This window comes from Rhinolophus sinicus, linkage group LG13 (genome assembly GCF_036562045.2).
Source record: "Rhinolophus sinicus isolate RSC01 linkage group LG13, ASM3656204v1, whole genome shotgun sequence".
Lineage (NCBI taxonomy): Eukaryota > Metazoa > Chordata > Mammalia > Chiroptera > Rhinolophidae > Rhinolophus > Rhinolophus sinicus.
This window is the reverse complement of record NC_133762.1, coordinates 13,229,263-13,256,559: the sequence shown is the minus strand read 5'-3', so window position 1 is coordinate 13,256,559 and position 27,297 is coordinate 13,229,263. Positions and strand designations below refer to the sequence as shown.

Genomic DNA, 27,297 nt, shown 5'->3' with positions numbered 1-27,297 from the left:
CCCTGAGCTTTTCACTTCACAACGTACTAGCTCTGGTCTCCAGGAGAGGTTATACAGAGGCTCTGTTCTCCTAACAGCGGCACATGAACCCACCGTGGGGGTGGACAGTCCACACTGGCGGACACTTAGTCGAGTTCCAGCTCTGTCATGCACACAGCGCTGCTGTGAACGTCCTTGAACACAATTCCTGGTGCCCAAGGCCAAAGACACCTCACACATAAATCTGAGAAGCAGATTTGCTGGATTAAAGGGTGTGTGCATTTGGAGGGGAGGAAAGTATGTGCATTTTTTTCTTTTTAACTTTTTATTTATTTAAGTGTGTTTTTCCGGGACCCATCAGCTCTAAGTCAAGTAGGTGTTTCCATCTAGTTATAAAGGGCACAGCTCACAGTGGCCCACGTGGGGGTCAAACTGGCAATCTTATTAAGAGCACCGCGCTCTAATGACTGAGCTACCCAGCTGCCCAGAGTGTGTGCATTTTAACCATAGACAGATGTTGCCAAAAGGGCAATTTACATCTCCCTGCTATGTGTGGAAGGGCCTTTGCCTACCAGCATCCTTCTCTGGACAACAAAGAAAGAATGTCCTGGAACTCCAGGAGCCTCTGAGTTTCCCTGACATGCCAGGCCCCTCTGAAGAGCAGCCCCCGACCAGGGGCATGAAGAGCCTAGCGAGGAGGAAAACCAAGGTGCTCCCGAAGTTCCCCAGCCACGGGAAGGGGCCTGGAGCAAGGATGAGGTCACAGGACAAGTGTCCAGGAGAGCGAGAGTTGGGGCCTGGCTCCTCTCATAACGAGTGGGGTGCGGGTGCAGCCAAGCATGGCCCCGCCCCGTCACCTGACAGTTCTAGTGAGGCAGTAGCAGGCCGGTGTGTGTGACACTCCCTTGTCACGGAGCGCGACACATCCCTAAGGAAGGCTCACAGTGACAAGGAAACAGCAGAAACAAGAGGATGACAGCCGACCTCGTGGGTCTCTGTCCCTGTCCTTTACTTGTGTGCAGTCCCAGGTGGGTCACACAGTGAGTGACCCACCCTGAGGGAAGTTGTCGCTGCTGGTCGCAGCACGGCCACAGTGACAAATGGATCCCCCGTGGCCTGCCTAGTGCGGCTCCAGCTCCAGGCCTCCCCGAGCAAGCTGCCCCAGTGGGCAGGGGCCCCACACCCACCTGAGAGGAATGTCCACCTGGAGGTCTGACTTTGGACGTCTGGCTCAAATCAGGGTTTCTGATACCATGCATAAGGCTGATGTGACTCTCCAGGAGGGAAGGCCGAGGGAAGCTGGGGCTGTCCTCTGTGCAATACCTGCAAAAGGACAGCCACAGAAATCGTGTGAGACGACGGCTACAGAGCCCAGTGGAGCCACGCAGGCCTGGCTGGCAGGCAGAGGCTCCAGTGGAGAGTCTGCAGCAGACAGGCTGCGAGCTGGGTGGTCCTCAGCCTGGCTAGGGAGTGCTGGGTACTCCCCGGAGACATCGAGCCAGCAAGCCAGCCAAGGAGGCAGACAACAGCAAGTCAGAATATTTGTACCAGCCCTCGGCCATGACCTCACTCTCCATTCCCCAGGTGCTGGGCTGGTGGTCAGCAGGACAGAGGCCCGGGTATGACCTAACGTTCAGGCAGATGGTGCTGACGCCTCTTGGCCCAACGCGGCACATGGTCACATCAGCGGCAATGTGATGAAAACTCAGGGCCGCCCAGGGGCAGGGAGGTGGGAAGGGGGACCGCTCAGGAGCCCCCAGGTTCTGGAAGCTGGTTTCTGACCTGCCCCAATGTCTGACCTTGCCACAGCACCTCTCCATTTAGAAACTCGCCTGTCTCTGGCCTCTACCCCCTGATCTCACAGCACAGAAAAGCCCTGAGGGACCACGGGCAGGCGTTCTGGATTTCAGGCCCACTGGCTTCCCGCTCCGCAGACTCACTCACCCACAGGTGTAGACTTTCTTGACGGTGTCATGGTTGTTGCGGATGTGTTTGCGCAGGCTGCTGGGGGTGTGGAAGGACTGGTCACACTGCCGGCATGGGTACCGCTTCAGTGTCTGCAGGCGGTCACAGAAAGCAACGCATCAGGACTGTAAGAGAGTTCTGGGCGCGTCTTTCTTCTCAGATGACAGGGGCAGAAAGGAGAATGTCCCAAAGACCTCAATAATCTGTGGTACCCACGCTGCCCAAAGCACCCGAACCCTAAGTGAGGGGTCAGGCACATCAGGGAGAGCAGTGCAGAGTCCGGGTGGCACTGTGGCGCTGGGGCGCACTTACCCGACCGTGGCTCTTTTTCATGTGGGACACGTAGCTCTCCCGATCAGGAACCCACTCCTGGCACTCCTGGCAGGTCCAGCCGGTGCTCCGCAGCCGGGGCTTGGCCTCAGCCCTGCGATGGGCCTCAGACCTGCCCCAGCGGCCAGAGGGCAGGGAGCTGCCCCGAGCAGCCACACTAGTGGCTGGGGGCTCAGCGGGAACTCGAGAGCCAGGGCGGCTGGAGGACGTGTCCACTGAAGACTGGAGGCTTGACAGCTCGTCTACGTTTCGGGGAACACCGTGGGTGCTCTGGGGATGGGGAGAGCGATTACTGACTGGGCAAGGGGAAAGAGGCACAGAGTCAGACCCCGGCCTGAGGCAGGTGCCCCCTCCCAGCCTCCTGCCCCAGGGCATCCCACCTTGACGTGCTGCATCAGCTCCGGCTTCTGCAGGAACAAGAGCGGGCACTCAGGACACTTGAAGACGCCCACCTGCGCCGTGCTGGCATTCTGGTAAAAATGCTGTTGGATGTGCCTCTTCTTGTTGAAGACCATCTCACAGGAGCACTTATACATGAGCCTGGGAGACAAGCCCCAGGGTGTGAGGTGGCGAAGGCTCTGCTGGCAGCACCGCGCGGCCCTGCACCCCATCTGCACTCTCTCGGAATCAGGGTCAGGTTTGGGAAAGCACCACTCTGGGCCAATGTGGACAGTCCCCGGCCCCCAGAGTGTCCCAACAGCTGCCCCCCACGAGCACCCAGGCCATTCGGCTCTGCCCCACAGGCCTGCTGGGCCGGGAGCTGCACTCACTGAGAGGGTCTATGCGGCTGCGTGGGGTGCTGGGTGGCGCTGTGGTCTGCCGTGCTGCTGGCAGTCTTGAAGGCCATGGGGCAGAAAGCACATTTGTGGAAAACCTGGCAGTGTCGCTCCTGGATGTGGCTTTTCAGCAAGGCCAAGGTCAGGTAGACGACCCCGCAGTGGATGCACCTGGATGACAGAGGTTGGCAGGGGAGGGTGTCAGACCCAGAGGTGGTGCTGGAAACGGAGGGATGGAGAGCAGGAACAGAGCCATCTTGGGGACCCTCCTTTCAGCACTCATACATCCTGAGAGCCTACCTGCTGCCGTCTGGCACGAGTGGTCACCCAGGGCCCCCCTAAGCCCAAGGCCATGCCTGGTAGAGAAGGGGAGCGAAACGCTCTCCTCCCCTCACTGGCCAGAGGAGATTGTTCTGCAAACCAAACACCAGAGCCCAGATAAGAAAAGTTGGTGGGGGTGGAGAGGGAAGGGAGTGGTCCAAAAATGACACAAACAGTGTCCATTCAAGGGGGATACAACTGCAAGAATCCAAGAGGAATTTCAGAAGGGGCCGCAGAAAGCCCGTGCCCTCCCACAGGCTGGTACTCCATTAGCAGGGATGGCCACCAAAGAAAAGTTGGGAAATACTACGCTCCCCACAACAACCACATGAAAACAAAGAGCCTGGAGCCCAGGAAGACGTGCTGGAGAGCAGCGCTGTGATGGCGGACACATTCTGCACTGTCCTCTCTGTGTGGCGAGTGAAATTTAAGTTCATCAAACAAACTGGCCAGTCAACCTGGCCACACTTCAAGTGCTCAGCGGCCACGTGTGTGGCAGCGGCCATTCTGGACCCCACTGCTCATCCATGTTGTGCGGGCTCTTTGGTGGGACCATGGATAATATTTCTCTTTCTCCCACCAATTTGAATTTTCTGAGTTTTGTTTGGTGGCTATGTCATTTTTATAATGTATGAACTGCCTGAAACCATTTTTTCTGAAATTGAGGCCACGTTGGACTCTTTGTTCAACTGCAAAAATCTCTCTCTATAAATACTGCCTTTCCTTTCTTCAGTATGTAACCGTCCTCCGTGCCAGCCTGCGTCCACCCGGGTTCCTAGACCCTCTCCTGTGTTGTCTTCCTTCTGGCCATAAACACACACAGGTCTCCTCTACAGGAGAAAACACCCTTGACCTTCCTTTTCTGCCCCCATAACTTGACATCTGTTAGGCTCTAGAAGAGAGGCTGTCACTGTACCGAAAGAAAAGACACGCCCCCACTTGAGAATTCTTTGACTCCTAAATATATCCCTTCAATTCATTACATTAGTCCACTTTCGCAATCCACAGAAATCACCACAGAATCCTGACCAGCCTTTTGTTTTTCTTCCTTGTGTGTGTGTGTGTGTGTGTGTGTGAGTTTGGTGGAGGTGGGGGGATTGAGGGTACAGAATCACCTACAAAAACTTACTAGCAATAAGGATCAGCCCACAGAATCAGAAAGCTCCTTACAATGAACTCCAGTGCTTTAGAGTTTCTGTACACACTACTGACTTAATTATATTTTCTTTTGTTTCCTGCTAAACAAAAGAGTGACCAACTTCTAGCACACAGAAGTGCAAGGTATGATGAGAAAAAAATGCACATATTTCCAAATTCATCCCAAGTGGCCAAGTACAACCGATATGTGGAAAGAATCTCTTAAGTGGCCTTATTTGTGCTCCTAAAGGAACAATATATTAATAAATATATGCTTCGAAAATGTGACTGAAAATCCATCCTCATGCACACACTTCAAAGAAACCACTGAAAGTAAGAACGTGAAGGTGGAAGAACACAGGCTGAGCTGCCTCAGTGCAGGAATGAACTGAGCAGGGTGGACAAGCTGATGAAAAGTGCGCAAAAGAGAAATCCAACCCCAGGACACACTCTTTACCAATTTCTTAAGAGAAAATGAGGAAACAGACAATTATAGAATCACATGCTGTGAAATACATGGTTTCAGAAAAGATAAAGAGCGGTAAAATTAATTTTGCTAATAATCACAAATAAGAAAATAACATTATTAAAAATAGTCTCAACTTACTCCCTTATGACATCATTGGCCCGTCCCAATTATCAACAAAGAGCAGAATAATTTATGCAATTCTAATATATATATATATATATATATATATATATATATATATATATAGTGTATATATACATTTTACATAAAATACATATATATAAAATGTACAGGCCTTTTACATTGTCTTCAAGAAAAAGCAAAACTAATATAAAACCATATTGTAAAACTGTAGTAGAGCTCAGTAAATTGAACATAGGTACCTTTCAAAAATTTATTTAAAAATATTAATACGGGATAAAATATTTGCAAATCATGTAACTGACAAGAGACTTGTATCCAGAATATATAAAGAACTCTTACAACAAATAACCCAATTTAAAAATAGGCAAAGGATCTAAATAGGCATTTCTCCAAATAAGATATACAAATATCCAAAAAAACACGAGAAAAGATGCTCAACACCATAAGCCATCAGGGAAAGACAAATCAAAACTATAACGAGATAACATTTACACCCACAAGGACGGCTATAATCAAAAATCTCACATAACACGTTAGAGACAACGTAGAGAAATCAGAACCCTCATACACTGTCAGCAGGATAGTAAACATGGTACAACCCTTCTGAAAACAGTCTGGCAGTTCCTCAAAAAGTTAAACATAGTTACAATATGATCCAGTTATTCTACTTCTAGGTGTATATCCACAAGAACTGAAAACATATTGTGTTTCCCTGAAAAATAAGGCCTAGCTGGAACATCAGCTCTAATGTGTCTTTTGGAGCCAAAACTAATATAAGACCCAGTATTGTATTATATTATATTGTACTATATTATTATATTACATAAGACCCAGTCCTGTATTATAGTAAAATAAGACCAGGTCTCATATTAATTTTTGCTCCAAAAGACACATGAGAGCTGATGGACTGGCCAGGCCTTATTTTGGGGGAAACATGGTGTGTCTACACAATAGCTTGTACATGATCGCTCACTAGCAGCATTATTCATCACAGCCCAAAGGTGTCTATCAACTGACGAAAGCATAAACGATATGTGCTATATACACACAATGGAGTATCTATCATTCAGCCAGTAAAAAAGAATGAAATATTGATTAAAACATGGATGAATCTTGAAAATATTATAAGAGCACATATTGTATGATTCCATTTATACGAAATGTCCAAAAGAGAAAATCTATGAGACAGAGAATAAATTAGTGGTTGAAAATAAATTAGAGAATAAATTACTGGGTGGATGAGAGGATTGTGAATATAGGGTTTGTTTTATGGTAATGAAAACGTTCTAAAATTGATTTTGGTGATTGTACAACTCTGAACATACTAAAAACCATTGGCTTATACACTTTAAATGGGTGAATTATATGGTATAAGAATTATATCCAAATAAAGCTGTTACCAAAAAATATATTAATAGGTGAAGATCTTGAGTGTAATGAATATTGTATTAGTGTGTACGTCTTCTGACTTCAACCACAGATCACTGAAGATTTTAATGTCAATTATCTTCAGTAATCCATCTACAGCTGAATCACAACACATTCTTAACTGATATTCCATACACTGAACTGCTTTTGAGATACTGTTTCTTTTTACTCTTAAAGAAAGCAAAATTAAATAGTTAGAAGGCCAAAAATGCTATTTAGCCCGTTGGTGCTATTGGACATTTCTTGGGTTCAAGATTCAAAGATAACAATCTAAGTGTTGATTGCATTTTGATTGGATTGGATTGGATTTTGGAACAAGCAGGATACACTTAAGTCAAAGTTAGAAAGGTATTTTCAAACATCACAGGATACTATAAAAACACACCTCAGGTGTTTGGTTTAACAATGTAGCCTGCGATACTGCCAACCACTGCTCCTCCGCAACATGGTAGCAAGGGCTTTGGACCCATCTCTGGTTATTTTGTTTCTCATGCACTTTCCATTCCCCTTTCCCCAGAACACACAAAGGAATTAGTACACATTTGGAAATGTTTATACCAAGATTGAAACCTGGGCGTCATCACCAACCCCTCTTCATCCTCACCCGTCCAGGAGCTATCATCCAGCCCTGATGCTTCTACTTCCTGAATCTCTGTCAAATCTACTTTCTCTCCATCCCCACTGCCACGCCCGAGCTGAGGCCTTCAGCATCTCATCTGGACTGTCACATCTACCTCTCAGCCAGTCTCTAGTCTCCCCCTTCCCTAATAAATGTGTCAGCTTCCCAGAAACAGAGCTAGCTGGATCACTGCCCTGCTGCAAATCTTTCTGTAGCGCCTCACTCTCCACTGGACAAAAACCAAATGTCTTCCAAGGAATAAGAGGTCTTGCAAAGCTTGGCCTCTACCAACTCCTGGTCTCATTTCTACCCACTCCCCCGCATTCATCTCGACCCACCTCTATAGAAATGCTAATCTTCCTGTAACCCCTTTGGTGTGTGCTGGTATCCCTGCCCATAGGCTTGCCAGAGATTCTCGCCCCTTTCTTCTGCCTGAAGACCTAATATCTCCTGTGTGAAGTTTTCCGGACCATCCCTCTACTATGAGACTTAACCACTCTGGGTTACAATGACTGTGGACATGTAACCTGCCTGACTGAAGCCCCCTTGAGGGCAGGGGCTATGCCTTAATCATCTTTGAATCTCAAGTGTCTGGCACAGTGCTAAACACAATAGTAAGTACTCAAAAAAGTGTATGATATGAACCAAATTGATACATTTTTTTAAATACCAAAGAGAGAAAAAGCTTATTAAGTTTGGGGGGGAAAAAAAGAAAGAAAAAGAAAATAAGTTTCACCAGTGAAAATAATAAAATAATGAGATGTAGCCGATGTGAAAGTTACAGATCAATGTGTTTTGGAGGGAGCCCCCCACCCCCATTTTCATCTTTTTCCTGAAAATGACTGCTTATATATGTTTGACACAATGGAGGAGATTCAGTCTAAAATAGAGGTTTCTTGTTTTTACTATGAAGCTAATCATTTTTTCCATTCTCGGGTTTGCTTGCACCTCACAAACTAGCAAAAAGTAATCAACACGAACAAACTAGCTCCCTTTGAGTTTGGAGTCTTGGAGCTTCTTTTGTTAACAAAAATTGAGAACATTTCAAAGTGCTGCCATTAGTACATTTATTATTGAAATGGTACTTTAATATGCCAAACACAATAACTTTAATATGTTATTAAAGTTATAGTACTTTGATATGCCAAAACACATTGTGAGCAAATTAAATTTCTAACTTTTTAAAAACCAAGCTGACAAAGTGAGTGTTATATATATTCTCATCTCTCCCAAACCTTCCCCTTCAAAGCTGTTTTTTCCATTGTTTAATTTGTTAACTCTGTATTCTTTTCCCCCTTGCTCTTCTTGTTCTCTAGAAAATAAAACTGTCCACATACCAATCAACACGCTTGCCTTGTTAGGCTGGAGGCCAGGACTCTGAAGACCAAAGCTCCGTCTGAAACAAGTTCTGGCCCAGGAGAAAGACCAGCCACTGGGCAAGCCCAGGACAGGACAGCGAGCCAGGCAGCACCTACCTGTAGCCCACCTTGCGGGCATAGTGCAGGCAGTTCTCCTTTACGTGGGTCTGGAAGTAGGCAGAGCGACAGAGGGCCCCACACTCTGGACAGCAGTAAGGGGACTTGTGTGTGTGGATCCGCTGGTGGGCACAGAAACTGCACTGGTTGGGCAGCAGCATCTGGCACACCGGGCAAGTCTAGGAAAGAACACCAAGAAAGCAGTTCATGAAGGTGCCACAGGCCTGTGGCTCTCCAATCAGGTGCCAGACGCTGCCTGGACACAGGTCTGAATAACCCCTCCCCCAACCATTCTCTCTCCCAACGCTTGGCTTACTTGGACACCCCACACCTCATTAAAAGTGTTAACACTGACACCCAAGCAATTAGCTCTCCCCTTATTCATCAGAGACAGACCTGACCCTGTTTTCCCGAAGATTAGTCCTGCTCTGGGCTGCGTGTTTCTTCCCTTCACTTAGTGGAGGACCAGCTTTTCCCTTCCAGAAGCCTAAGGCACTGCTTGAATCATAAGACCTTACTTCACTGCCAGACCTACCAGGGCCTCTCCCTGGATCGGCAGAGGTGGTTTCTGCTCAACACCTCCAGTCAGATGGTTCACTGACTTCCAAAGGGGACCTGAGCCGACCTTGACTGGCTGCAGAAGGCCTCAAGGCAGACTGACTGAGAGGTCTCACCAGTTTCCATTCCCTCAGCCCTGTCTGCCCACTCTGGGTGGGTGAGGGTACTCTAAGCCACAGCTGACCACATACACCCACAGGAAAGGCCAGAATAGGTAGCAGCTCCTTTGCTCCCAGCCCCGGGACAGAACCAAGGGAAGACAAGTCCTACAGCCACTCACTCAAGCGCTAATGGGCAGAGCCCAGCCAGCCAGAGGGGGGCGCAATGGGCTGAGATGGTAACCGCATCTGGAGAAGCTCTGCTTAGTAAAGAGGGGACAACTGCACTGTCACTGAGGGGGGTCAGAGGAGTTGTGCAGAGGGACAAGTTGTGAGGCAGAACGAGAAAGGATCTCTGCTTTAATCAGCAAAATCCAGAATGTGGGGCCTCTACAAGACAAATAGATTGCAAGGAAAAAGAGAAGGAGGGAAGGGGGAACTTACAGATTTAAAGAGATTTAAAAGAAATTTTCAACAATTGCAATGTATGTATAGCACTTATTTGGATCCTGATTCAAGCAAGACAAGTGTAAAAACAAATGAGATAATCACAGACATTGAACACTAACTTAATGACAATATTGCGACATTTGATACTTAATACCGGTATTAAGATTTGATGATGAGAAATTAATTTTGAGATGTGATGATATCATGTCTATATCTGGGGGGAAACCTTTACCTTTTAGAGATGCATACTGAAATATTTACAGATAAGATGATGTTGGGATTTACTTAAAAATAATCCATTGGAGGGGAGGGGTAAGAAAATACATGAAACAAGATGGGCCACAAATTGGTAATTATTAAAAAAGGGTTCATTATACCATTCTTTCCACTTTTATGCATGCTTGGGACATTTCATAATAAAGTGTTTTTCTGTTGTTGTTGTTGTTTTTGTCCCCTTCTTCCACCTCCCCCCACTCCGGTTCAAGCCGCTGTTTCTCAGTCTAGTGTAGGACACAGCTCCCTGGCCCCTGCTGGTGTTATTAGCCTTGTGCTGAGGAAGTCAGTCATTGGTGGGCAGCACACGGCAGCTCACGCCGACCTCCAGCTGCTCACGGCAGCCCAGCTCCAGCGAGAGCCGTTGTTCACGGTGACCTCGGCATTAGGAGCACGGCGCGCCAACCACCTGAGCCACCGGGCCAGCCCTAAGTGTTTGTTTTTTTAAAATATTACTTTAGGTACAGAACAGTAAATGAGCATGCTCTTTTGTGTAAATAAGAGAATATCACATACACACACCCACAAATATTTGCTTATATTTGCAAAAAAAGGAGCAATGGGGCGATAAACAAAAAGTGAATAAAAATTGCCTATGGGGAAGGAGGGAACAGGGCTAAAAGGACAGGGGTGGAAGCAAGACTTCTCTGAATGTTCCTTGTTATATGTTACTTTAACTTTGGAATCAAATGTTTTACACAACTTAAAAATACTCTGAAATTAAACTAAATAAATAAAAGTATTCCCTAAAAATTGAAAAACAGAAACAAGTAACCTAACTATATATCAAGTAACTATATATCAACCATGTAGAGAAAAGAATTACTCCCCATGACCTTTCAAACACAGCATTTTGACCTATACATCCTTAATGTGATATATTCTAGGAAGAAATGCAAATACACCTTCAACTTTATGCAGCTGTCCTACTGTTACAAATAATATTGGTTCTGATACTTTGAAATTGGTGTGTCTGTGTGTGTGTGTGTGTGTGTGTGTGTAGTAGGAAAATCTTAGGAACCAAGATTTTCTGTATAAAATCCATACATAAAAACTCTATGATCTTACATTTCAATACCAGTATAAACTCATGATCTTTCTTTCCTCTTTTTAAAAATGTATGTTTCTTAGCTCTGGCCACTAGAGAGGCCTAGAAACAAAGACATAGTAATGAGCATCTCCCGTGCCCAGAATGTGGCCTCTAAATACCATTCATCGCTAAAAGAAACCTGAAAAAATGGCTTATTCGAGCTTTAGCACAAGAAATGTGCCCAGGACGTCTTGTTGAGGCTGAAAGTAAGGAAGCTTCTCAGGCTTCATGGGTTCACGTCAAATGCACACAGGAGTCAGCTTGAAGGGGCTCCCGTTGACCAAAGAGGGGATAACCTGAGCATCCAAAAGAGTGGCTGGATACATAAACATTCTGGATATATAAAAATCATTGAGTTCATCATAGTGCTAAAATGACAAATAATGGGGGGTGGGACTATCAAAAAACAAACAAAAAACAATAAAACAAAATAGCAAATGTTGGTGAGGATGTGGTGAAATTGGGACCTTTGTTCACTGTTGGTGGGAATGTGAAATAGTGCAGTCACTGAGGGAAACAGTATGGTGATTCCTCAAAAAATTAAATATAGAACTACCACAGGATCCAGCAATTGTATTTTTGGGTAGTATATACTCAAAAGAATTGAAATCAGGGTCTCAAAAAGATGTGTGTACACCCATGTTCATAGCAGCATTATTCACAATACCCAAAAGGTGGAAGCAACCCATGTTCACCAATGGATAAATGGATAAACAAAATGTGTTCTATACATACAGTGGAATATTACTCAGCCTTAAAAAGGAAGGAAATTCTAACACATGTTACAACATGTATGAACCTTGAGGTCATCATGCCAAGTGAAATTAGAATCATCAAATTCATAGAAAACAGGAAGTAGAATGGTGGTTGTCAGGGGCCGGAGGGAGGGGAATGGGGAGCTGCTGTTTAATGGGTACAGAGTTTCAGTTTTGCAGGATGAAGAGTTCTGGAAATTGATTGCAAAAGAGTGTAAACGTACTTAACGCTACTGAACTGTACACTAAAAAAATGATTCAGATGGTCAACTCTATGTGTATTTTACCGCGATTTTAAAAAACAATAGAAGAGGGACTCCTAAAACACTATTTGAGATTGTTAGGGCATCAACTCACTACTACTATGAAAACCGTTAACTAAGGAAAACAAATTATGACTTTATCCCATTTTCCAACATAAACTATATTTCAGGCTAACCAAACAGCCCTCATGGAAGAGGGAAAGATAATTTATACAGGATCCCAGCTAATGAACAAAAAGAAATAATATAATTAGGAAAACACCTTTGTGCTGACTCGAGCAGTGATTATGAATAGATACTAGAATCGTTGGGTAAAGGCGGGCAACTTTACAAGGAAGGGACCAGAACACCACCAACTAGGAACCCTGCTAAGTTTAACATCATTAAACTGAGCCAATCAAGCACTTTGCACCGCCCTGAAGTCATGAAATATGAGGAACACTGTCCCCCCCCCAACACTGAACCTGCATCTAATCAAGGGTTTATCACTAACTTCAAGTCCACAGATAAAAGATGGGATCTAGAAAATCAAGTTAATTACACGAGGAATCAATCCATCAAACTCAGAAGCATACTGGAAACTCCTCAGGACCCAATTTCTTCACCAAATCAGTGACAAAAAAAAAAAAAGGGGGAGGGGGCGGGGGAAGGATTCCTATGGGGTGTAGCGGGGTGAGGGACTGTTCAAGATGAGACGTTTAAAAGACTTAACAAACAAACGTAAAATGTGGTCCAGGTTTGGATCCTGATTCAAAACAAGCCCAACCATAAAAACGATTTTGGACGTGAATGGGAAACTTGGACTATGGACTTGTACTAGAAAATATTAAGGAATTGTTATTAATTTTGTTCGGTGTGATAATGACATTATAGTCAAATAAAAGTTGAAGAACAAGAAGAACTGGTTGGTGCTGTCGTCTGCACAGAGGATCTGCCACAGGATGGCTTGGAAAGCAAGAGGCAGGACCCTCCCAGCCACTGCAGAGGGAAGCAGACACCCAGGGAGATGACAGACGCCCGAACGTGCTGTCCGCTGTCCCTACCCTAGAGTGCGGCCCCAGCCCACCCGGCCACCCCTGCCCTGGACGCGGCCTGAAGCCAGGGAGTGTTTCGGGAAATCCAAGTCCGATAGCCACCCAGGCTAGGTTTTGATCCCAGAGCTCACGTCTTAACCTTCCTCTGAGACTCAGAGGCCACTTTTATCAGCAAGAGATTTTGAGGGATTAGAACTAGACTGAGAAGCCTGACAGCCCTCCTGGGTACTCCCAACCTTCCTGCCTGGGGGCCACCTTGTCCAGCTCCCACTCGAGGAGAGTGACACAGAGAAGATATAGGATGAGAAGGGAACCTCAACCCAGACCCTGCTCGGATGTTAGAAGGCAGGTGAGGAAGAGTGTGAGGAGAAAACCATAGGCCCAGGCCTCAGACCTCCACTGGCAATAGTTCTGCTCACATGGCTCAGAGGCAGCCAGGCAGGACCAAGCCAACCATGCGGGCACAGCAAGAAGACCTGAGGGAAAGCGGGTGGCCATACTCCACCTGACTCATCAGAAGGAAAACACAAACCGAAACAGAGAAGGTGAACATGACAGGCAGCAGCAACCCTACGGCAACTTCTGGGGCTGCAGAAGCCACACAGTCCCCCACATTCCACCTCCTGTCTCTACCCTAACACTCCCAAGGCTGGCCTCGCTCCCGACAATTCCCTGTTCCTCAGACAGCAAGTGGCACTTTCTACCTGCACACACTGCCTCTCCCCCTCTCCATCCACCCTCATCCCGTGCAGAGCCAATGCAAATGTCACGTGCGGCGTCATGGTGATTTAGTCCCCGAGGCGCTCTGCCACAATGTTGATAAGCCTGTTTCAGCCCGGCTCTCAGTCTGCACACACTGCAGCTGTCTAGGTGGGGAGCCCTGCCCTGGCTGTGCCATTGTGAGCTCCAGAAGGAACAATGCAGTGCCCATCTGCTGGCAGCCCTGTACTCAGCCCAGAGTCTCTGTGCACACAGTAGGCACTCTGTGCACACAGTAGGCACGCTGTGCATACAGTGGGCATTCGGAGCACACGTGCAAAGCTTGTCGGCCACCAGCAGGTGTGCAGGCCCCTGCTGCAGTAAAAAGCGCTGTTCTGCTTTCGTCCCAGGCCTCTGAAGCCCTGGCTGAGGGAGGCTGGGTGGAAGGCAGGCTGGGCCAGGCCATGAAAAGACCCCTTGCACCTGGAGGAGGAAGAGAAGAGCCTCCTGGAGGCCCACTGCTTCACAAGACCTTGCTAACAGTCACCAACACCGAGCGTGCCAAAGGGTATTTTCAGCACAGATGCTTTTTTTAAAGAAAGCCAGATCTCATCAAGCATAACCAAGAATGGGAACAAGCAGATCGGCACAGCTGCTTTTCTAGAGTATTGTGAACAGGGATGACAGGAAGAGGCCCACATGTCAGTCTGTTTTCCTTCCTTCCACATCAGCCCTGACACTGGCCCTACTGCAGTTTCCCCAAAGGATTATGCACAAAGCGGTGTCCTCTGTGAGCAGAACGCAGTAAATGCAGATTCTTAGAAGTACAGGCCAACGCAGGGCAGTGCCACATCTACCTCCGCCCCGAGTCCTTTGGGGACCCTGAAAGACTGCCCTGACACCTGCCAGAGACCAGGGCACCCACCATCCAGGAGAGACCCAGCCCAGGCCTGACACTGGGCCTGGACAGCCGACTGGAGTGGGAACTCCATAAATACATTCACCAAATCTTCCGGGTTGCCCCTCAGTTGTTGGCAGGACGCTTTTCCCAGTAAACACCAATATACCCAGTAAACCCTACAGACTCAAGTGGGTCCCTAACCTGCAGGCTAGACACCGTCTTCTAAGATTCATGAGATGCCACCGCTGTCCCCATCGAAGAGCTTTTTCGTCCCTGCCCAACGGGGAGCCCATGTGAACCCAGGCCTGACCCCCACCACAGGAAGGGCCACTTACCAGCCCCTCGGTTTCCTCCGATGTCCGCTGGAAATGTGCGGCCATGACCGTGTGGTCACGTATCTGCTTATGACATTCCAGACACTTGATTCCATGCCGGATGAGCCTCACCGGGTCCGGGTAGAGCGGCAGCGCGGGAATGGTGGAGCTGCCACTGGAGGAAGCGGGGCCGTGCTTCGGGGAGGGAGGGGGGCCCGGCGCTGCGGGGGCAGCGGGGTTCGCGGGGGCCGCAGGGGCGAACATCTGGTCTGCGGAGATGGGCTTGACGAGCAGCTGCGAGCACTGCATGACCAGCCCCTTGCTCTTGTGCTCACGCGCGTGCCGCAGCAGGCTGCACTTGTTGAAGAAGACGAGCGTGTGCGCGCAGAGCGTGCACAGCACCTCGATGTGGACGCTGCGCCGGCCGTAGTGCTGGCTCAGGCTCTTCTCCAAGGCGAACGCGTCCCCGCACTCCAGGCAGCAGTAGCCACTGGCTGGCACGTGGATCCTGCTGTCGGCGGGAGGGCTGAGGTTGGGTGCGTACAGAGGCACGGGGTTGGAGCTGTGGAGGACCTTGTTGAAGACTTCCACCACCAGGGGCGGGGCCTTCTTCACCTGGTGGACCAGCGGCACGGACATCTGCGTGGGCTGTGGCTGGCTCCGCCTCTGCGCGGACGACTTGGCCGTCACAGACGCCGCCACGCTGTGGGGGACCAGGTTCAGGTTGGCCAGGTGCACGGCTTTGGGCAGGAGGTTGGCAGGCGCCGGGCTGGCCGCCTGCAGGGCGCTGCTCTGCTGTTGCTTCTTGCTCACCTGCGAGCCCGGGGCAGCCCCCTTGGGGAGCCGGGACCCAGAGCTGCAGCTGGGAGACGAAGATTCACTGGCCTTCGTCAGGCTCTCCACCCCTTTCCTGTCACCCTGGGGGCTCCCTGAATTTGTGCTCCCCTCGGGAAAGTGCTCCACTGCAGGTAGGGCAGTGACCTCGTCCTCTGGCGCCTCGCTGGGTGCCTCGGCCATGGCGCCCCCTAGAGGTGACCCAACGGGGGACTTATTGGGATCGTCCGGGTCTGGCAGGATCCTGGTGACAGTCCGTTTGATTTCCCCCGAGGATGTCTTAATGGTTTTGATTCTGACTTTGGGAATTGCTGGCGGGGAGCTGGCAGCCACAGAAGGGGAGCCTTTGCTGCTGCTGTCACTGCAGACGCTCCGAGGGCTGTCCGATGGCTTGCTACTTTTTCTACTGGCCTCCAGAGGGCTCCGGGGACTCTTTGGTGACTTGGGCATTTTGGGGCTGCCTTTGGAGCCCTCTTTAGTGGACCCCAAGGGGTCCTTTGTGTGGCCAGGCTGATCCTCCTTAGTGACACTGGCGACTCTTTTGGCCTGTAGGGCCACCAAGGCTGCAACACAAGAGGACAGCTTGGAATGAGCTGGCTTGAGACGCTGCCTCGGGGGGACAGACGAGCAGGCACCGAGCTCCGCTGGGAGCCCCTTGCCAGGGTGGCTGTTGAACTCCAGAGCTTCCCCAAAGAAGCGACTGGCGTCCAGCTCTTTGTGAGGCTCCATCGCCTTCTGCCCCCCTCGCTCATGTTCCTGCTGACTCCGCAGGGGCAGGGGCTCCGGCTTGGGCTCGTTCTTACAGAAGTGGTCGAACATATTCAGCTCTGGGACTGGAAACCTAGTCAGAGCCTCCAGGACTGGGCCCCCGACAGGCCCACACCCCGGAGGGGGTGGGAAATAGCTCTCAGAGTGCTTGGGCTTCAGCCCACACCCGTTATCTTTGATGGCATCCTCGGGTTCCGGGCTGGAGATCGGACTGAACTGGTTAAAGGTCGGAAGCGGCTCTGACTTGGAAGGCTCCAGCTTGCCTGGGAAACTCCTGGCACTGTCTCCATTCATGAAAGTGGAATCAAACTTCCCACAGTTGTGGCCCAGGCTGTGGGCATCTGGAGGCAGGTCTGAGCCCCGGAACCCATTGTGGAGGAGGCTGGGAGCGATGTGGTCTTTCTCCGCCTCCAGCGACTCCTGACGGCTGGTGTTCTTGACAATGACACTCACGGCCGGCACGTCTGCAGCTGACCCCGCGTGAGACAAGGATACACTGTCATCCATACACATGCCGGGAGGCTTGAGGGGACTCTCATTCTCCTCACTGGGCGTCTGGATGGCCTCCTTGGCATCAAGGCTGGTGGGGTCTGGGATGTCGAAGGCAGCCAGAAGGTCATCAAAATCTGGAGTTTTCATGTCCCCCATGGTGAGATGCTGGCAAGGGCTACAGGACAAACAGAGAACAGAATCAACACCATCGTCATCACACACTAACGCACACGCACAGCCAGCACTCATGCACAAACCCCCGTGCTATGGGAAGTCACGGGCCTGTGTTTTACCCCAGCAGGTTTCCAAAATGCTGCGGATATAGGGGGAGGGGTGGAAAGAAAAGCTTATATGTAGTGAGAAGCCTGCCTGGCAGGCCCTACACCTCGATACCTGGGAATTCCGGGCTGGTTGCATAAGCCAAAAAGAGGTACCCTCCACTTGTCAGTGAAATCATCGCTCCATGGTCATAGGCACTAGCAAAACATCAATCACTCTGCCCCTTAAGAAAAGTGCATGGCTCAGCACCTCCTTTCTTTAGAAAACTTCTGATTCATATATCTGAGTCGGCTATAAATTCTACTAATTTACTCACTAGTATTCATCAAGTTTGTATAACTTTGGTTTTTTGCTGCATGGAATTCAATCAAATTCACAAATGATTTGCTATTGCCAGGATTTAAGCTGTCTCACAAATACACTTAAAAAGCATATTATCCTCTAGGTGTTTTTCTCTCTAGTCAGCATCTACTTGATTCCTTAATTTTCACCCTAAAACTGTTATTGGTTGCTGAATGGCAGGGTGACTCTCAAAGCACATAGCTACAAATTGGCCAGGGAACAGTTTTAGAGAAGCCCTCACTTTCATTTTAACTTAATACACAAAGAAAAGAAAGTCCACCTGTTTCCTCCCTGATCTGGAGAAGCAGAGCTGCAGAACTACTACAGCACAGGAAACCCAAGGTCCTTCCTTTAGGAAATGACCACTACACTCTCTTGTGAAACATGAAGCTGGCTGGCTCAAACTTGCCAGAAAAAGGAAGAAAGACCGATCACTTTCCTTGTTCAGCCTACAAATCCCACATCTGTTTCAGCACCCCAGACTCTTACCTGCTTATGTATTCCTTATACCATATTTATACTGAAAACCTTCCTGGATGACACAACTCTTTTAGAAAGCAGTACCGTTCCTGCAGAGAACCAGGTAAGTGACAAATTTGGGGTCCAGGAACCCCACTGCCAGACATACATCCTAAGAACAAAAGTTCCCAAAAGCTAGATGCAAAAGTGTACAGCATCATTAAAACAACACAACACAACACAACACACACACACACACACACACACACACACACACACCATCTAAATGTCCAAGAACAGGAAATGGTTGACAGAAAGACTACTATGTAGTCATTAAAAATCCCAATTATGCTAAGTGTCCTCCACCGGGTGATTGGATAAAGAAGATGGATATACAATGGAATACTACTCAGCCATAAAAAAGATGAAAGATTATCATTTCAACAACATGGATAGATCTTAAGAATACCACACTAATTGAAGTAAGTCAGAAAAGGACGAGAATTGTATGATTTCACTCATATGTGGAATATAAAACAAAAAGCAACAAATGAACAAACAAACTCATGGCTACAGACAGCAGAATGGTGGGTACCAGAGGGGATGGGGGATGCGAGAGGAGGAAGTAGGTAAAGGGGGTCAAATACATGGTGACAGAAGGAGTCTAGACTTTGGGTGGTGAACACACAATGGAGTATACAGATGTCATAAAGTTTTACACCTGAAATTCGTGTAATGTTATTAATCAATGTTACACCTATAAATTTAATTTAAAAAAAGTCCTAATTCTATAGTCTACATAGCAACGTGGGAAAGTACTAATAATGTTAAGTTAAAAAAAACTAATATAAAATGCTGTCATATCAGACTGATTATATAACAGTGTAAAAACTAAATATGCATTTGAGCCAAGAATAAAAGAGAAAAATAAGTCTGCAGGGTGGTGGGATAACTGGTGGGTTATTTTTTCACAAGTTTTTGTGCTGATGGACTGTTTTTATAATTTTTAAAAGGGAAAATAAAGAAAAAATACACTTAGAACCACAGGGGAGCAGGTGGCGTGGTAGAGGTGTCTCTGTTACCACCCCCAAGGGATCAACAAGTTAGCAGCTGTGTTTCTTGCCCCCCTCCCAGCCCCCTCCTAACAAAACACATCTGCCTGCTCAAGAGTTCTCCCAGAAAATGAAAAATACCCGCCCCCATTGGGAAGATACCTAATTATGGAGGATTATAATAAAGTGAAATACCAATTATCTATTGTACTAAATATGGACTGGCAGACTATCTCACTGACGTGAGATGTAAAGTTTCTCAACAAATGATAGGAAGTGTTGGAGCCATAACCAAGGGGAATATACTGGATATCAGTGAAAGCAGGTGGCGTCCCAATACCAAAGAAACAACAACAACAAAAAAAGATGGTGGGAGGGAGGCAGAATAGATTGGTCTTTTTAAGGAGCCGGGGAAGCACGTCGGGGAGGAGCAGTGGAAGTTGGAGGTGTGTGGAGGTTGGAGGGACTAGCAGGGAGCATACCACTGTCTAACTTGAAGCACAGAGATACTACATCAGAATAATGTTCTCCACACAGAGAAATCTCGGGCATTGGCTCCAAAGGGTCAGGGGTGAGATAAGGTATTTCTTGCTAGAAAAATGGTGTGGCAACTCCATTTTCCAGCAGGAAAAAACCTTCATAACCTTTGGATTTTAAATACGAAAGCTGACTTTTTTGAAAGCCAAAGATCCAGTCCTATTTTCTATTTAGCCCTAGTAAGGAAAAAACAAACAAACAGACAAACAAAGCACCAGCAATCAATAACAGTGATTAAGGGACTCATGCTGTACCTGGGTGTTTATATTTCTTTAAGCCTTGCTCTAAAGTATGACACATTGTTTATAAGTAGAAAATTAGAAACTAATCAAAATGTACTCTTGTTATAAAAGCAGAGGAAGAAACTGTAAAGAAAGTCTACCAATAAAATCAGAGAAATACAAATTAAAATAATGAGAAACCATTCTGGCTTACCAAATTGACCAAGGTTTTCAAAAACTAACAATCCTTAGTGCTGGCAGAGATGTGGTAAAGTAGGCATTTTTAAGATAGTATAAATTGATATAACCCATCTAAAGAGCAATTTAGCACAATATTCTGTTTTAGAGGCTCTCCTGACCTATTTCAGGTGCTCTCCTGACCCAGAGGGGTTTTCACCTCGCAGGGTTCAATCTCAATAGAGAACCACTGTGGTTTAAAACAGTACTATTTCTTGTAAAAACAGCTGCAAAGCACCCTCCAACACTAATTGTATGTCAGTCATGTCCCATGCCTTAACTTAGGTTTATTCATGGACGACATCCTCAGAGAGGCCTCATTTTTAAGTAAAAAATGTTTTATAAAACCAGAAACGAAAAGAGCAACTTAGCAATGAATACATAAGGCCCAATAATTCCACTTCCAGAAATTTATCCTAAGGAAAGAGATATGCACGTGACAAGGATACCATTACAGGATTATTTATGACAAAATTATTTTCTAGTCAACCTAGATTGTTCCCTGAAGACACCACGTTGCACGTCTCATCACAAAAGGCCCAGAAAACACTAAGGACACCGGAAACAACATAAAATCTGTGACCCTGCCCTTGTTCAAAACCACTCCGTGTCCACGACTGAATGTGCTTCCCAGTTTGGGGTCCCCACATCCTAAGAAAGACACAGCAGTGCTGGAAAAGGTCCTGAGAAATGACTGAGTTATGCAGTAGACAAAGAGCTTTCTGATGAGAGCCTAAAGATTAGAACCCTATTGTATTCTGCAGAGATGAAGAGTCAGAGGAAAGGGGAGAGTAACTGAAGTATGGTTTTGTTCACCAAACCTCAAAATATCAGAGAGGAGAGGACAGCATCCTGAAGCTTGAAACAAAAGATGTAGACAAGTAAAAGATAACTTTATCCATCAGTCAGAATATATACTGAAGTTGTTACAGGTAAAATATATACATGTAGAATGTCCACACGCATTCAAATTTAGAAACAAAAAAATAAATAAAAGGCTTTGAGGAACTAAGAACAAGGAGTTGCTCTTAGTTCTGCGCTTTCTTTCCCTCAGCTTTGAAGCCTTTGAATTTCAAATTAACATTGAACGTGGTCATCTGTTTTTCTGAACACTATTAAGCTCAGTAACAGCAGGTTAATGAAAGTGCAGTAACAGGACATCGAGGGGGTGGAGGCACTCCAAATGCATTAAGAAAAATCTGATCTCTATCCAGCATATTGTGTTTGAGACAAGGAAGCAAATAACATGTCACAGATTTCTACAATGACAGTGAAAGCTGCACACAGTGAAATCTCAGTGATTTAAGGAACACTGGGCTGGAAGACAACAAAAGCAAATTTCCTTGAATTTGCCATTGTTTGTTGGCTCAGGACTAGAAGGAAGGATGTGTGTATGTTTTACAACCTGCGGGTGAACTCTTTACCCTGCTCCCCCACATGGCTGAACATGGCTTACGTATCTGTGCTCATGGTTAAGGGTTTAAAAATGGGTAAATGAAAGTTACCCTCAGCTTTCTAGCATTGCAGGGGCATTAGAGCAAAGAATAACTCGTGTGCGTGTGTGTGTGTGTGTGTGTGTGTGTGTGTGTGTGTGTAGAGAGAGAGATTGATTGATTGATTGATTGATTGAGGTTACGTAGCAGAAGCTGGGGGCAGAAGGAAATGCTTGAGCTGGCTGCCAGGTAGGGGAGCTTCTTCTGTACCAGGGACGGGAGCTGGCAAGGACAAAGGGAATAAACAAGCACGCGTGAGAGTGAGCCCTGCTCCCGTGTGTGTGGCAGGAGCTTTGGCCTGGACTCTGGCTGGAACACGGATCGGAAACAGACATCACTTCCCTAGGTGGTACAGAAGGGAAAAACTTCAGCTGGATCAAAGGAAACAGAAAGAAGAGTCCTACACTCCTGGACCCAGGACGAAGCCCCCGGCTGGGAATGGTAGAGCTAAAAGAATAAGAAATTGGGAGCCACAAGAACTGGCTTTCCCCCATGCTGTCACCAGTTAACTGTGTGACAGCACAGGGAGGTTTAGTACGACAGCAGGTCTTGGTTTACTATGTAAAATTAAACTAATTTGAAGGATCTCTGAGTCCTTCAACAGGCTAGGCTGCAACAGTTGGTCAAATTCATCTAGAACTATTGGATTTCTACGTAAAATTAACTCCTACAGTGGACACACACACACTTCACCTTATACATATCACTGCCTCCTGAAAGCACATGTGAGCCTGCTCACAGATCTAAGGACCCCAAGTCACAGATAATCTCAGTCAGTCAGTAGCCAAAGTTTCGCTTCAGGAGGCACCTCGTATTCTAATCATGAGAAAAACCAGCCCAAAGAGACTGTCAGTCCTATGAGAAAGCAGGAGCCCGTGAACCCGGGCGAAACAACAACACTCTTCATTGTCTTCCCTCTGTTTGGCCTGAGCCCCTCCCGCACACATTTGCCAGAACGGTGGCTGTAAAACATGGATCTGATCACAGAGACGTCCCTGTTCAAAACCCCCGTCACCTTCAGGACCAAGCTCAAGCTTTTCACTTGGCTCGGAGGATCCACTCCCATCAGGTCTCTGCCCACATCTCCATCCACTTCCAAGGGTCCCCCTGATTCCCTGGAGGTTCTCAGACTTGCTCATGCCTCTGTGCCAGGGCCCGAGCCGCTCCTCCTGACTAGAGAAGAATCCCTGATACCCTGCCCCAGTGGCAACATAAATCTTCCTGAGAACTCCCCCTCCCCCCCAAGCTTCTGCTCCAGGTCCCCCGGAGGCGGATACACTGCTTCCCTAAGCATGGTTGTCCTCTGCCCTCCTCCTCTCCCCTCCTCCACGGTGCGCTTCCCACCCCAGGCTGGAATCCTGAGTTTTCTCATCAGTCTGTGAGCCTCTCCAAAGTTGGCGTCACATCCTTTAGCTCTCTTTCCAGGCACTAACACACCTGGCTGCCACTGCCCCCACCCCTCCCAGAACCGTTCCACATGCATCTCCAAACCCCTGGCTGACGTACCTGCCCTTGTCCCCTTCCAGGCCCTTCCATCCCACCAAAAACCCCACTTCCCAACAGTATCCCACAGAGTGATACTGCAAGCATTCTGACAAGACTCACAGGCTGTCAGAGCTGGAGGCGGCCTCAGGAGTTCTTAGGTCCAGTGGCTTCCAAATGCCCGTCTGCAGACTGCTGCTGAGCTGACTGCAAAAAAATAACATGGGAGTGACTTTAAAACACAGAATCTCCGCTCCCACCATAGAAATTCTGATTCGGTAGGTCTGGGATGGATCCTTGCATTTTTTTTAACGCTTCCCAGTTGATCACAGTACACTGGTCTAGTTCAACCTCTGCATCTCATACGCAGAGAACTCGGGCTCAGAAAGGGAGCATCACCCAACATTTACCAAATGCCCAGACTGCTGCCTGGCACGGAGGACACAGAGGGAAGGACAAGACCTTGCTCATGAGTCCCCACACACAACCCACTGAAACACCCGGCAGTCACACCTCTGTGGTACCCCTGAAGGGCTCGCCCAGGGCACTGGTGCCCTACAGGCCAGGAAGGGCTAAGGGCTTCCTCTGCCTGCCCCCATCACAATCCTGGTGCTGTCTGACTTATTCCTCCTCATGGCATAATTTTCTACCTTTACTGCAGCTATTTCGGCAAAATGTTCTCTCTTCTGCTCTTTTGGAAGCCCCTCTATGGGCACTCGCTAAATTATTAATTAGCATCCCCTCACTTCTACACATGAATTTCTGCTTGGGTGGGTATCCCAAACCTAATATGGCCAAAATCTAACCCTTGCTGCCCTCCCAGAATCCCTCACTTCAGGAACTGACAACTCCACCCTCCCAGTGGCTTAGGCCAAAACCCTAGCATCCTTAAGTTCTCCCTCCTCCGCACTCTCCATCTGACCCGCACGCAAATCCTATGACCTGCATCCTCACACGACATCCACACGAGCCATTGCTCACCACCTGCCCCTGCGCCATCGTCGTCTCTTCCCTGGGTTCCCGCAAAAGCCTGCTGACTGGTCTGCTTGCCCCACTCTAGCTTCTACTATCCCGTCTCCACATAGCAGCCCGAGTGCTGCCTTTAAACACCCACAAAGTCACGTCGCTCCTGTCCTCAAGCCCCCCCACGCTGACCCATGACAGAGGGAAACCCAGGCTTCACCAGGGCCACCTGGTGGAGATGATCTAACACCCCCCTCCTCCCGTCTCTGTCACCCTGGCCGCCCCAGGCGTGCACAGGCCTCCTTGCGGCTCCTGCTCAGAGCTTCTGCGTCACGATTCCCGCTGCTTGGGCTGTTCTTTCCCTCAGACCCCATGGGCTCACGCCTCTTCTCCTTCGGCTCTTTACTCAAATATCACTTTGTCAAGGAGCTTCCCTGATCATTGCACATAAGACACCAATCCCCACCCTCACCATCGATCTCTGTCCCTTTAGCCTGTTTCATTTTTCTTCACAGCGCTTACTACCACCCGACTGATTATGTAATTGCTCATATCTTCATTGTCTGCTTATAAGCTCCAGTGTCTTTATTTGAAGGGAACCCACCATCAGAAAGGGAGAGTGAGGTGACTGGCTCATCTGTGCAGAATTAAAACTGTTCTAGAAGAGTCACAGATTCCTCAGTAGGTTTATTACCCCTCAAGTAGTCGGCAAATTTGCAACATTACCTGCACTTAGCTTTTAAAAACTTGCCTTAAATAGGGAGACCTTGAGTAGTGATGGGATTTTGCCAGTGGGAAGGGGTCTACCTGAAGTAGCACTTGTCTGTGAATCCTGGGCTCCTGCAGGCTGATTAAGTTAAATATTTTATTGGTGGAAAGTACCTCCTGGCCAATGTCCCCATAATAAGGTCATCTGTCTTGAGGATGGGATCAGTGTGACACCAATGGAGAGGGAAGGCTAGCTCTGAAAACCACAGAAAGAAAGAGGAGGGCAGAGGGTGGTCTTGAGTCTTAAGAAAAGGGGACACAATTCTGTGAATAGACTAAAAACCACTGAATTGTGCACTTTAAAAGGGTGAATTGTCTGTTGTGTGAAATATATCTCAATAGAGCTGTTATGGTTTTTAAAAGATAAAGAGGAGGAAAAGGGGACGGTACTGGAGGGAGCTGAAACTCTACAGGACTGTACAGCCGGCCGACATGCTACACGTGGGAACTACAGGCAGCAAACACACTTTAAACAGAGCTAAGACCCGATATAAGACCGATACTCTGAGACTGGGCGCCCCTTACCTTTCATTACTGGCAAATCTCTCAGCACTAACTGGGCACTGAACTTTGTTAGAAGGGAACAGGACCCGGAGACTGAGAAAAAGGAGGACAGGACACCTCTAGTTCACACATGATCCTTGATGAGCCCCTTCCACTGAATTAGCAAAAGCATCACCTCTTGGTGGTGGGGACGCCCAAATCGAAGCCGGAAGCCAGCAGCCTCGGACCAGCTGGGGGCCAAGCCTCCACTCCCTGAGCAAAGGACCCCGGGAAAGAGAAGGTGGCCAGCTCACAGGACCACTCCTGCCCGTCTCTGCTTCCCATGTGTTTGGTGGTTGCGACTGGCCTCCAGTCTCATCTACCACAGGCAAACGCCAGGCCCGCAGACAGCAAAATCAAAAGGTTTGGGGGGACACAAGGGACAAGCTGCAGTCTTGGGGTGCCTCTGCGGTTACCTTAGATGACCACAGGAGTTGAGGAGCTGATGAATCAAGGGCCTGGTGAAGTTTCTCCCCCAGGGGTTCTGTCTCTCACTCCTTCTCTTTTTCTGTCTTCCTCAAACCTACACACACACACACACACACACACACAATCTCTCTCTCTCTCTCTCTCTCTCTCTCTCTCTCTCCTCCTTCCTGGCCCTCTCCGGCCCCCATCCCTTCCTCCACGCCCCTCCCTCCTCTCTCTCATGCTCGTCCTCACCTTCCTCTTCCTCCCTCTTCTCTCCTTCCCCTCTCAGCAGAGATGAGGGTGGGCTCTTTCATGATGGCTGGTCAGGCAGCAGCCTTGGGCAGGAAAGCAGGGCCCCAGCCAAGGCAGCCTTTCACCAACAACCCAGAATGGCGACAGCTGCCACATCTGAGGGCCCACATGTGTGCCCTCGACAGCCCTGGTGACCCAAGGGAACGATAGGGAATGATGTGTCCAAAGGAACATCCCTGTGTGACCTTCTCCCATCAGACAAAATGCAATACGGTTTTAAGATACACGGTGAAATGTTTACAGATAAAATGAAGTGATGCCTGAGATTTACCTCAAAACACCACAGGGCAAGAGGAAGAGAGCAGGGAGGGAGTATATAAATGAAGCAGGATTGGCCACAAATCAATAACTGCTGACCTGGGTGAGGAGGTTTATCATATTATTTTCCTGGGTGATAATGATATGATAAACATGGGTGATAAACATGGAGGTTGATCATATTATTGTCTCTGTATCTGTATGTTTCAGCACAAAAGGCACCAGACCGCTATGTAGTGGACTCCGTAGATCCACGGTCACACCCATTAGAACGCTATTATTATCCAAAAGAAAAAAACAAAACGGAAGACAACAAGTGTCGGTGAGGACGTGGAGAAACTGGAATCCCTGTTCATTGCCGGTGGGAGTGTAAATGGTGCCGACAGTGTGGAAAACAGTATGCTGCTTCCTCAGAAAAATTACACATAAAATTCCCATAGGATCTAGCAAGTCCACTTCTAACTATAGGCACACAAGAACGGAAAGCAGGATCTCGGAGGGATTTGTATACCCATGTCCATAGCAGCACTATTCACAACAGCCGAGAGGTGGAAGCCACCCGAGTGTTCACGACAGAGGTGTGGGTAAACACGTGCTGTAAACATATGATGGAGTAGTGTTCAGCCTTAAAAAGAAATACAGTCCTGAGACCTGCAACAACATGGACGGACTGTGAGGACATTATGCTCCGTGACATAAGCCAGACACGAAAGGACAAATCCTGCGCCATGCCCCTGATATGAGGCACCTGGGATGGTCCAACTCATA

At 47.9% G+C, this 27,297-nt stretch overlaps 1 protein-coding gene across 2 annotated transcripts in view; it reads right to left on the bottom strand.

Moving 5' to 3' along the window:
- The window catches only part of ZNF592 (zinc finger protein 592), a 43,478-nt gene that overhangs the window by 4,624 nt on the left and 11,557 nt on the right, over nucleotides 1-27,297 (bottom strand). For both annotated transcript variants that reach the window (XM_074317561.1, XM_019743468.2), the window contains exons 3-10: nucleotides 23,398-23,481; nucleotides 15,100-17,347; nucleotides 8,644-8,822; nucleotides 3,045-3,221; nucleotides 2,655-2,814; nucleotides 2,257-2,544; nucleotides 1,924-2,036; nucleotides 1,167-1,302 (exon numbers count right to left, since the gene is read on the bottom strand). In XM_074317561.1, coding sequence (XP_074173662.1) covers nucleotides 1,167-1,302; nucleotides 1,924-2,036; nucleotides 2,257-2,544; nucleotides 2,655-2,814; nucleotides 3,045-3,221; nucleotides 8,644-8,822; nucleotides 15,100-17,328 — 3,282 coding nt within the window. In that variant the 5' untranslated portion in view covers nucleotides 17,329-17,347; nucleotides 23,398-23,481. The remainder of the gene's footprint in view (nucleotides 1-1,166; nucleotides 1,303-1,923; nucleotides 2,037-2,256; nucleotides 2,545-2,654; nucleotides 2,815-3,044; nucleotides 3,222-8,643; nucleotides 8,823-15,099; nucleotides 17,348-23,397; nucleotides 23,482-27,297) is intronic.